General features: G+C 39.7%; 1 protein-coding gene across 12 annotated transcripts in view; it reads left to right on the top strand.

The window, feature by feature from the left end:
• rgs3a (regulator of G protein signaling 3a) overlaps positions 1-8,761 on the top strand; it is a 161,174-nt gene extending 152,413 nt beyond the window's left edge. For 9 of the 12 annotated variants that reach the window (XM_047372373.1, XM_047372374.1, XM_047372372.1 and 6 more), the window contains 4 exons: positions 4,461-4,562; positions 5,528-5,589; positions 6,436-6,602; positions 6,698-8,761. In XM_047372373.1, the coding sequence (XP_047228329.1) occupies positions 4,461-4,562; positions 5,528-5,589; positions 6,436-6,602; positions 6,698-6,898 (532 nt within the window). In that variant the 3' untranslated portion in view covers positions 6,899-8,761. Of the gene's footprint in view, positions 1-192; positions 346-3,538; positions 4,218-4,460; positions 4,563-5,527; positions 5,590-6,435; positions 6,603-6,697 lie in introns of those variants that run through there. The other 3 variants (XM_047372381.1, XM_047372380.1, XM_047372382.1) reach the window with 3 other exon arrangements.
• Positions 8,762-12,220: the final 3,459 nt, after the last annotated feature.

The raw sequence follows: 12,220 nt of genomic DNA, 5'->3' as shown, positions 1-12,220 counted from the left end.
CACTGTTTGCTGTACTAGTCAGGGGAACAGATCGTTACATTAGTCAAGCTTTCTCAAAGGAACAAACTTTATCTCAGCTAAAAAAACCAACCAGACCCCAAGCAGAAGGAATCCATCTCTTGAGCACTGCCTGTGGATTGGGTGAGCCCGGGGTCCGCCCTCTCCAGACCCCCTGAACTATATAAAGCTCCAGCAGAACCTCTCGGGGGTTAGAGGAATGTGATTACCAAACAAACTCCAGGTCCTGACCACAGCCACTCCTGACATAGGCTTACATGCAGCTGCGTCCATGCCAGCACCATTGTTTCACACCATGGTTGATTTTTCAGAAAAATACCTGGAAAGGTAAGAGCAGGACTATGAATTTTTCTCTGCTGATTGAAGAAAAGAGACTTTACTTCATGTCCTGCAGGAATGGGAGCTCACAGGGTGGTGAGGAGACTATTTGACCTCTACTTGTTTCTCATTTGACAGTCTCAGTGAGGGAGACAGAGTCCCCATGAGAGTGAGGTGCTAAAACTATTTTAGAGGAACGGGCTTTAACTTTAACTTGAGGCTGTCCCTTTTTCCTCGTATATCCATCCTGGATTTCAGGAATAGGATTGCCCATGTGGTCCTGCAGCCAGAACAGTGATTTTGCTTAGAAATAGATATCTTTTTATAGTCTTGATTGACGGAAATTGTCAATGTAACCGTGCTATATTTAAGGAGTACATTTGGGACAGTTTCCCTTTTTTCATTTTCTTTCTGCGAATATTGTAAAGGGATTCTCTTGGCTATGAAGCACTGTAGCTGTTTTCCTTCTTGTTGGGTGTTATGTTGTGAGATATGTATTGTTTGTGTTGTGGTTATTTCAGAGCTGTTTGTTGCTTGATCTGTTAAACAGAGACAAAATTGTTGTTGCATAAAGTTACAGACATCGTGACACTAAACTTGACCCATGTGTTTGTGTGTCCAACAGACACAAACACACAAACAGGCTCACACTCTGTCAGTCTTGTTTGTATGTCATGTCCTGTGTTCAGTTCACAAGCACACAGCCTTCTGTCAATAGACCCGAAAAGGGACTGCTAGCAGGCTCATGTATTGCTTCCCCTTTGCTTTGCTTTACTTTCTAAACTATATTTCACATTACTGACAAATTGTCAGTTGTGGATAGACATGGGGAATGAAAAGGCAAGACAGTGGGTTTGCTTCCTGCGTGTATGTGGTACATTGTGATCTGCATTAAGTCTGTCTGCAGCTCACCCCATGTGCCATCAGAGCCTTTCCCTGAGAGTGTGGCCTACTTTTCACACCACCAGGAATATCCAGAGGGGTGCCATTAGTGCAACTAATGTGAGCCAAGCAAAGAGGGAATACAGAGCGTTAGAAGCTGCAGATAATTGCATAGAGAAAGATCTCTTGGTTCTTCGCTCAGGCGTGAGCGCAGATTGACATGGGCAGACTGTGAGGTGGACATAATAAGAGCTTGTTGAGCAGTGGAGCAGAAATGTCAGGCTGATTACTGTAGATCAAAGATCATGTTAATTTGATAATCTTTGACAGAGCATGTGTCAACGTTTTAGCACATCAATTTAAGCATAAGAGGTTAGTGTGTGTATTAAATCAAATGGAGGGTGATACATGGCTAATAGTGTTAGGACCTGACTGGAGCAGGAGATGTGCAGTGAGGTGAAAAAAAAAAAACTTACCCAAAACTAGAGAGGTACCCAAAACTATTAATATGTAAGGAGTAGGGGAACAGAGAACACTTGAGAAATCAGATTAAATTACTGAGCAAGAGAAAACAGCATGTTGTTGTCCTAACAGATGTTAAAAAATAGCCTCTGCTGGATGTGACTATGCAGTATATCAGATTCCCTTTTCCTGCTGTTTTAGCTCTGTTAAGCCTTGAGCTATTTTTGAAGCCTTACTGAGGAAAAAAAACAAAAAAACATCAGTAACAGCTCCACACATGTGAGAGGTCAAGCTGAATTGGCTCAATGGATTAGAGACACTTGGGAAAATTCTGAAAAGCAGCAAGTCTCCTTATCCTTATTATTTGATGAAAAAAATAAAAAAAATATATAAAACTAAATGTTAGATTTTGAAAAGATTTTGATTTTGAATTCAGTGTTTTGAAATTAGATTAAATTATTTCAGTATTTATTAATTTGTTTCTGATTACCTTTGCTCTTTTGATTTAATCTTTTGCTACTGCTGGTCAATAAATCCCAACATTTGATCAGTAAAGATGCACAGCAACTCAGTTGCAGACCAAACACCTTATCTAAAGCACTCTCAGCCTCACCCACTGACTGATGGATGAGGCCTAAAGATAAAATTCATGATAATGCTGGCCCACAGGACTGAAAAATGAAATACAGTAAATGCTTAAATATTTATTTATATTCATATATTTGCTTTTAACAGATGATAAATACAAAATGTGATTAATTATCTTTACATGTATTCCTTTACTTACATATTCAATAAATTATTTAAACATTTAATGTTGTGAATTGTAGTACTACTGGTTGACGTCAGCTCTTTGGGTGTGCAGTATCCAGTGGCAGCCATGTGGTGGCAGGAGAGAAACACAGATTTCCCTTTAAATGTTGGTTGAATTGACAGTACTGTCATATCTCTCTCACATGAGCTCAGCCTGTTTAAAACCAGACATAAATAATAAGGCATCTTTTGTCAGGCCAGGAGCCTACTTTCCAACACTTGTAAAATATGAGTTTCTTCTTGACTCACATGTTTTGACAAGACAGAGACTCCCTTTTAATTTAAAAACAGCCCTCATCCTAATCGCCTCAAGTCAAAACCCAAAAATAGAATTATCTACTAAGTTCTGGTCTGGTGTGATGAGTTTATTAAACGGTATGGGAGAAGTTATAACGGTATTTTCAACCTTCAGACTTTCAAGAATGAGCTATTTTCAGGTATACTGCATTACAGAACCCCTGCTGTTTTCCTGAAACCAAAAGGTCTGCCTTTGTGCTCAGCAGTTGAGGGTCTAGATTTGAGACTGCTTCAAGGAGGGTAATGGATGACTCATCTGGCTATGTGTGGAGGAAATTTTCTTTTTTACCTGTCCTTCGAGAGAATAAAATAAAATAATTAAATAAAATATAAATATGTATTATTTTTAATACCTGCTAAAAGATTGTTATTTTGAAAAGGTACTTTTAATCTGACAAAAGAACCCTTATTAAGCCAAAAAAAAAGTTATTCAGCTGCTCCTTGTCATAGCTCATCCATTTGTTCAGGCATGTTCTGACTTTCCCTGTCAGAAAACTAATTTCCACAGCTGGTTGTGCTCTCTGTCTTGTGTGAAACCATCTCAATTTCCAGCGTGCATAATCCTCCTCTTCCCTTTTGCCTTCATATATCAGTAGAGATTTCCAACACCTGTTTCTGGCATGATAGGCAAGTATGAGTTGGCACTGGTGGAAAGAAGCTTTTGGACGTCGTTGTAAAGGAGTCCTCATTACCATTCTTGTGTATTCTTGTACAGTATTTATACTAATTTGTAGTTATATCCCAGTGCATGCTCGTTTGAATGAGAAGTGTCTATTACAGGAAGTGCTGTTTCTTAATTTGGGGGGATACATGCTCTCCCGAGGCCTGTGGTTTGGGACAGCTTGCCGTGATTAGACCTGGGCAGCGCACGAGGCTGTGCTGCGTTATTAGCAGGCCAGTCAATCCACAGTGGAAATCAAAAGCAGGGACTCAGGAAATGGGTGTTGAGTGAGGTCACATCCCAATGAGGCAGCGCGTGCTCCAGGTCGGGAGAAGACAGGACGCGTACCATGGGATTATGGGAATGTGCAGAATCTTCCTGGACCACATGGGTACCAAGAGCTGGGTTTCTACTGCAGTGGAGTCTTAATGTGCTCATTTGTGTGAGATGGTTGGAAGAAAGGTGTTCCAGAGGATTTTGGTTGCTAACTCTGGAGGGAGTGGAGATGTTACTGTGCCCTGGTGCCCCTGCCTTGGGTCAGCTTCCACTCAGCAACCTCTTTGGACACTTGGAGGATGGCGTGATGAAACATATGAGTGAGGACTGACTCTCTCCTCTTCTGCCACATTCGCTTAGTCCCTGTCGAACTACCTGCCAGGGATATTTTACTGAAAGGACTGAGCGAGATTTTAGATTGAAGTGTGGAAGAGGCGATTTGCCGTTTGGAAAGCTGTCTCGCCAACATACCTCGGCTGAAGACTACAATGTACATGTTTTATGGTGTTTACTGGTTTGGTTTTATGTGGACTGGATTTGGGCTCAGCTGACGATTCCATACTTTGGATTGTTTTCGTTGTGGATTGCAGACTTGGAAACTTATCTGGCTTTCTTCCTGTGTTTTCTCTTTTTTCTCCATTCTCAACCTCCCCACCCCCCCACCCCCCACTTTTTTCCTGTATTCACCTACCTTTCTCCCGTTCCTCCCTGCCACCGTCTTTCCTTCTCTCAGGGCCAAAGACATGAAGAATCGTCTGGCTTTCCTGCGGAGGAGGAATGAGTCTCCAGGAAGCAACCCAGCCGGGAAGTTAGACAAATCTATGAAGTCGGTCAAGTAAGTGGCCACTTCCTGACAACGTGTGCATGTGGTGTGTGTGAGTGTGAGACAGGTTTGTGGATCTGACCTATTGTTGGAAGGCAGACATTTGGGCAGCAGGAGAGACAAGAGCATCCTTGTAGTGTGGTATTCAAAAAAGTAATGAATGAGAGGACTATAGTAAATATAAGATTGCAATTTTTCCAAAAACTGTATTGCATGCAGCTAATTCATAGTTTTTTTAAACAATAGTTGCATTATTTCTATTATTATAGTTTGAATACAGAATTGGATAGGCATCTTATAATTTTGTAATGCTTTATAAAAATCTTTAAGTATAAGTGGTTAATGTGATGTTTTCCAATGTTTTATACCTCACAAAATAATTCAAGGTCTATATTTGCTCTCATGCACATTGTTTGAGATTGTTTGTGCTTATACAGAGACAACAGACCACAAGAGTGTAGTCTTCACTATTTAAAGTGTTCAAAATCCTAAGCTACACAAATGTGCAAACAGTTGTGGCCCACAATTACAAACAAAAGTGGCTCAGTTTGGGGCCTAAAATGAAGATTCCAGTGAGGGGAAAAATGTTAGAATGCATTCATTGTTAAGCATGAGAGGCACCAGGGGGCAGACACATTCTGTCAGTGGTGGGAGGTCCCTAAGACCCAGACCATCTCCTGATAGGCTGTCTGAAGCTCCTTCCCCCTTTTCTCCAAACTGGCATTGAGATGGATTATAAAAGCCAACCCCCCCACAGCAGAGAAGCAGACAGACTCATGGTTAGTGGTGCTGCAACTTCTCACTAGTCACAGCTGAATGTGTCAGACTATAGCGAAGCGAAACATCAGACAGGAACCGTCTCCTCACACATTTCCACTCATCTGCCTAGTGTTGATTTAAATCCTGCGGATGGGTCACACAATGAGAAACCTGGCTGAAATGGGCTTGTTAAAGAACCGTTCTGCTTTCATCTGCAGGCCCACCCCAGAGGAAGCGCTCAAATGGGGGGACTCGCTTGACAAGCTGCTGACTCACAAATGTAAGTATCTGTGTTTTTATTCCTACTTCTTTATTCACTTACTTTCCAAATGAAGAGTTAGGCTTACAGTGCATGCCTGAGGGGGTTCAGAACTACAGATACATATAGATTACATGTTTATACTGCTGATCTGAGTGGGCAACCTGCTGCATAATTCCTTAATCCTAATACACAAAGACCACCGTTTACAAGACAATGTGTCTTAAGATCTTAAAGATCTAGTTTGTCCTGATGCTGTTCTTTCTCTTATAATTGACACAAATCAAGCCTACATCTGTTCCTCATTTAGTGCTCTTGGCCTCCTTATTCCCCCTCTTCTCATTTCCTCTTCTGCACCTCTTACCTCACTGCTGCTCACCAGAGTGAGGTAAGAGATGATGTCCTGCTCCGGCTCTGCTTATCAGCACGGGTGATTTATGGGAACGGAAAGGTGCAGAGAGGAGCCGTGGGTGGACTCGGTTCCTGCTATTCTTTCCCCTAGATGCCCTCTTCCTCAAATCATTAACGGGGCAGAAACTTAAAAAGGGCCGAACTGCTAACGTTAATTTGTTTCCACCTGAAGATGAAAACATCAATTTCTTTATTGGCTTTCAGGGCTCTTATGATGAATATTAGGAAATTACAGAGTTGGTGGGTGATTTTGCTGACAGGATGTTTAGGACTTTGATACGTTCTGCCCTGTTGAGGGTTTTTTTTTTCTCACCCCTCATTTATTAAAACCACATGATTCAAAAAGCAGAGCTATTTTAGGAGCTGAAACTCCTAGTAGGGTTTCAATGGTGAGGTTACCATGGCACTTTAGTCAACTCTTCTCTGTTTATTCACCTCCCCTCTGCTCCCTCTCAGATGGTCTGGCAGCCTTCAGAGCTTTCCTACGCACCGAGTTCAGCGAGGAGAATCTGGAATTTTGGCTAGCATGCGAGGAATACAAGAAAATAAAGTCGCAGTCCAAGATGGCATCAAAAGCCAAGAAAATCTTTGCTGAATATATTGCTATACAGTCTTGTAAAGAGGTGAGTGAGTCAAATGGATGTTGTTGCTTCAAAACAGCTTAATTCTTGTAGTCTTTTATTTTTCTTACAATTCTCTCACTGTTTATCCTCTGCAGGTTAATCTGGATTCATACACTAGAGATCACACTAAGGACAACCTGCAGAATGTGACACGCTCCTGCTTTGACTTAGCACAGAGGCGGATATACGGGCTGATGGAAAAGGACTCGTACCCCCGCTTCCTGCGCTCAGAACTCTACTTGGACTTAATTAACCAAAAAAAGCCCAGCGCCACATCAACCTCATCCTCATCGTAAGAGATGAGGAAGGACATAAGGAGAAATGGGGAGACTTGAAAACAAAAACCAACAGTGATTGGGATGTGAGCTTCATTGTTCGCCGTTTTATTTTTTGTATGTATGTGTGTGTGTGTGTGTGTCATCCTGTTCACTATGATTTTTGTTATGTGTGAGAGTAGATAAGCAAGGTAATGGCACTTCAAAGGATTGTAGTTTACAGTTACCAGATGGATAGATGGATGAATGGATGGATGTTACTAAATTTATGGGAGGCCAAAATGCAAGGGCTGGAGCAGGAAATGGACACCTGTCTGATCACTGTTTCTGATGTGCTTTTTTATGCTAAGGTCAGAAAAATATCCGTTTCTTTGTGTTTTTGCCCAGTTGTACTGGAGAAAAAGGAGGGGTTGCAACAAAAACCCTGTAGACATGAAGACAGTCCGGTACTGTTTTGTCACTCTTTCCCTTCTTGCTTCACCACATTCTCCTCTGTGAAAGAACTTCAAAGCTGTTGGTACGATTTTCTTTATTTTTTTTCCCCCTCTCCTGTCATCAGAGCTTTGGTGATGGAAGGGGGGGAAAACAAGGTGTTTGAATCATAATTACCTTTCTGTTAAACTTTCCATTCACTCAAAGCTTCTGTAGCTGCTTCTGTAGCTGCTTTTTCTATTCAAGACTGGACACGACAAAGGAGATAGACAAGCAAAGAAGACGAACGGCTGAACCGGAGTTGTGTTGAAACGCCGATGTGAGAACGACTCTCATCCAAGCACATTAAAAGTTTGAAGCTGGAGTTGGACAAACAAAAGACGACTTGCTTCCTGTCTCCAAAGACTCTTTACTAAAAGGAATTGAAAATCCGAAAGAAAACAGACTTAGCTATAAAGTGATATGAAAAGAAGTTGCCTACATCTCCTTTAACATTGTAGCTGATTCTGGACTAATCAGGAAGCATTCTCAGGACATTGCTATTATTACAGGTTACAGCTAGGTTTATCTTCTTCACTGTTACTGGTTTTCTATAAACATTTGTTATTTTTTTCCAACACGCTTTAGGGATCCAACCTGCACTCCCTTATCCTACTGCGCTACGCACAAAGGTTGCTCGTTTTCTAGCCAGAGCAAAAAAAACTGTTTCTTGTGTACAAAGGTTTGCCTATTTATTTAGATTAATTTGCCGGATGCCTCTAAAGGCACACCTTCAAGTCCTTTAAAGCACTCGTCCTAAAGCTTTTTACTTTCCTCTTAACCACCAAACAGGTCCAATGCTGTCCTGAACTTTTAAGTGCAATAGTTTTTATTTTTTTATTTTATTTTATTATCATGTTTGGTTTGTTCATTTATTTAGATACATTTGAATTCTTAATGAGAAAGACGAAACGGCTTGAGCTCTGCATTATCTTTTATTTGTTAAGAGAAACCTACTTAGAGCTATAAGGTTGACTTACGTAAACTTCGTTAAGCATAAGTACTTCATTGAGTTTTAAGCGACTGATTCTGTGTTAACACCCTAGCAGCAGGCAGCTGGGGAAGTAAGGGTTGTAAATATAATTGTTTAAGAAAACTATGTGATAACACATTAAAAAAAACAAGAAAAAAAAGTTATCTGCTGGTATGAGTAAGAGACCCAGCTGTATCTATGTAAATACAAGAGACCCAAAACTATAAGATAACATGTATTGTTAAAAATATGTTAGAGCAGGTACAATCTGCTCTATTTCCCCTGGTCATACACTGCTTGTAAGGAGTTTTCTGAAATGCATTTGATCATTTTCACTGTTTACAATTTAAAATGCATCTCCTATGATAGCAAGTGAAAACAGTAGAGTACATTTGGTGTCATTGCTAATGATAAATAAACCAACCAACTGAAAAAGTAAACTGTCTGGTGTCAAGTTTTTATTTTCAGTATGATGTTAGTATGTCCCAGCATATTGCTCATAAATGTTTCAAAGATAAGCTGCAAATAAAAGGCAGATGAAGTGACTGCCCTGACATCCACTGGTTTGTTCTGTTGCTCTGAAGGTTTTAATGGTTACCTCATCATATAGGTCTGAAATGTATTTATTTGCTGCAATAAGAGTTTCAGATAAAGACATTCAATCAGGCAACTTTTCCTGTTTTTGGTCAAGATTACCAAAATTATTCATTTTTGATTGCTGACAAAATAATGAGAGATTATTTTTTTGTTTCTTTCTTTAAAGTCAGACATTTAGATACAGTGCTAAGCCCTTAAATATGTTGGGAAAGCCCAAATAATGATGTCTTGGCTTTTTAAGCTTCTCTTAATTCAATAAAATGTGGCTTTAATGGAGATGTGGATGTATTGTAAGGCGCCGCCCAAACACTGCCTTCTTGTGTTACAAAATGGGAAAATCAAGAGATCAGCCAAGGTGGAATCGTAGACTTCTGAAGGGTTGGGTCATCCCTTGGTATAATTTTCAGATGCCTAAAAGTCCCACATTCATCTTTTCATACAATGGTATGCAAAAATAGAAGCGTGTGAATGTCCAGCCATCATCTTAGGAAGGAAACACATTCTGTGTTCATAAGTTGAAGGTGTTTCGGTGTGACTTGTGTGAGGCTGAAAACAAAACCAAAAGATGCTAGCTCAAAGGAAGGGGTAATCATCCACAGTAAAATGTTTCCTGTACCGACATAAGCTGAAGGGCCACTCACTAAAGGAGAAGCCCTGTCTCCAAAAGCAACATCGAATCCAGATTACAGGACACATGCACAAAGTCACTAATTGTTGAAGACATTTTCTGGGGGTCTGATGAAGATAAAAAGTATTTGGCCACAACAGCCGTTCTTACATTTGGAGGAAAAAAAGGGAAGCTTGCAAGCCTGAGACCACCATCCCAACCCTGAAGTAAGGGAGTGGCAGTGTCATGTTGTGTTGGATTTCTGATGCTGGAGAGACTGGTGCACCCCACAAAATAGGTGGCATCACAAGTAAAGAACATTATATAAAATACTGAAGACAAGATCAGCGAGGACAGGGGAACAGCATAAAACCGCTTCCTGTTCCTCTTCTTGTTTAACGGGGATTGGCTAACAATTTTCAGAGCATTACCACCATCACCTGGTAAGGAATGTAACAGCTCCATCAGGGGTTTTACATTTGTACTTGTAAATTTGTGATACGTACTCATAAATTTGTGATTTATACTTGTATTGTTGCAAAGTTGTAACTTGTATTCACAACTTCTAAACTTGTATTCTCACAGATGAAACATCTGATGTCACAGGTATGTATAAGTTGACAACAAGGCACAAATACAAATCTTAAATTTATTCATGTATATTTTCCTACATTTACAAATTTAGACACCTACGCATAAATGTTTTTGACAGTTATCTTACCCCATACAAAATGTTTTTTTTAGTATTTAATAGTATATATAGTGCATTCTCTTTGTACTTGGAAATCTTTTTTTCCAAGTTTCTAGTTGGAAAAACAACAACAAGATGCTCTGAAGTTAGAGTTTTGGCTGACAAGGTCAGACATTGGCAAGCATCCCCGGATCTCAGTATCCAGTGTCTGCAACAAATAGAGCAGTTAAAGTTGCTTGTATTTAAATAATCTTTAGCATTCTGACAGTTTGTATCGCAATAACCTAGAGTCACACATAGTAGTGTACAACCTCTTTTTGTTATAATGCATAAATTGGAGAGAAATGTATTTATACAGCTTTTTTTCCTAAGAGTAGTAAGCACCACAACAATTAGCAAATCCCACTGGTTTTCACAGATGAACGGAGTGCCAGTAGATCATTCTTAGCTTCCAAACTCAGATCCCAAATCAAACTTCCAGAAGAAATCAAACACAGCATAAGAAAATGTGTTTTAGTTTTAGTTTTTCTTAAAAAAAAATAAAACATCAACAGAATTCTGATGCATTCATGCTAGGTTATAGTACATAATTTAATTAGCATTAGCACATTTTGTCTGGTTTTGTTCTAGTAGTCTCTCTTGTAAAGTTACCAATGATGTCATCTTTAAAAAATATCTGTTTTGTTAAAAACAAACCAAATGTATTTTAGAATGGGTCACATTAGTTTTAACTTCTGTCCAATTGGCATAGACTCCATCTCACTTTGTGAATAGTGAGTTAAACTTTTTTTTAGATAATTTCACTAAGCTTCTCAGCATCCAACTAAAATTAAAATGAATGACAAAATAAGTAGCTTTTTGAATGAGGACCAACATCCACTGACAAATGCTTTGCATCTTGATGACACAGATCTTTAGACTTGTCCTGATCAAGTCTAATTTTCTTAAAGACGAGTATGCGAATGTAACAACAGTTCGAGTGTTGGCGGGGTTGTTGGAGGATGATGAGAGGAAACAGTGGGAAGTCTCTGAGGGTTGTGTGGTTTTGTGTGTGTGTGGGGGTTGTCAGTCTGAAGTGGAGCTGGATAGTGTAGTAACTGCACTTAATCTTCTTAACCAGCTGCCATCTGTTTTGACAGACGCAGTTTCTTTTTCCACAAATGTTTCTTGCTCCACACTGTGACTGTCTCTAGAGAACCCACGCTGTGGAGATTTTGCTTTTCCACTCATTTTGTTATGCTTCACAATAGTCCCGCTTTTAAGCCAAGTTACTTTGCCATATGCTTTTGTTCAAGCTTCCTTCCTTTCTGTCATATGTGGAAACCATATCATAGTGTCTGTCATTGTTTCTCAGCTTTCATATGTTCATATGTTTATGTTTCCTCCCCAGATCTCTTATTTCCGTCAGTTTCAGATGTGGCTGTCTGTGATTTTCTTCCGCCTTCATAGTTAGGATATTGCATGAAACCAAGTGCCATTGTCTTTATTTATAGATTTTTCTTCACTATATTGCCTTATTTGGTGGCTTTCCCACACTAACCGCAAACAAATGAGGGTCACAAAAATTTAGAAACATTCAAAAAACGTTTTGGAGTCTCACTTCGATGTCAGCTCAAAGTTGAGTTCAGCTATTGTCAGATAAAATTGGAAACACCAATAAACTGGGCAGTTTCACCCGCAGTTTTGTAACTGGTACAGTTTGCTGCTTCATTGCATATACTTCCAATTTTTGTAGTATATGCAGTTTATTGATAAAATTGAAAGATTTGTTGGATATCCACATGCATTAGCACTTTAAGGTTAGATAAAGGAAAAACCGTAACATTTTAGCAGTGAGAAAAAAAGCAGGTACACATTAGAAGACTGATAGAATGACAACATTCTGGATTCAGTGGAGCTTCCGATCTTGTGTCCCATAGAGTGCTTCAGCAGTCAAGGGGTTTAAGTCTTTATTAATCATATATAGTTTTAACAGTGAAAGTAGCAACCAGGTGCTGCTAATCA

This window comes from Girardinichthys multiradiatus, chromosome 8 (genome assembly GCF_021462225.1).
Source record: "Girardinichthys multiradiatus isolate DD_20200921_A chromosome 8, DD_fGirMul_XY1, whole genome shotgun sequence".
NCBI lineage: Eukaryota > Metazoa > Chordata > Actinopteri > Cyprinodontiformes > Goodeidae > Girardinichthys > Girardinichthys multiradiatus.
The sequence above is the reverse complement of the archived record's forward strand: the minus strand, read 5'-3'. Positions and strand labels throughout refer to the sequence as shown.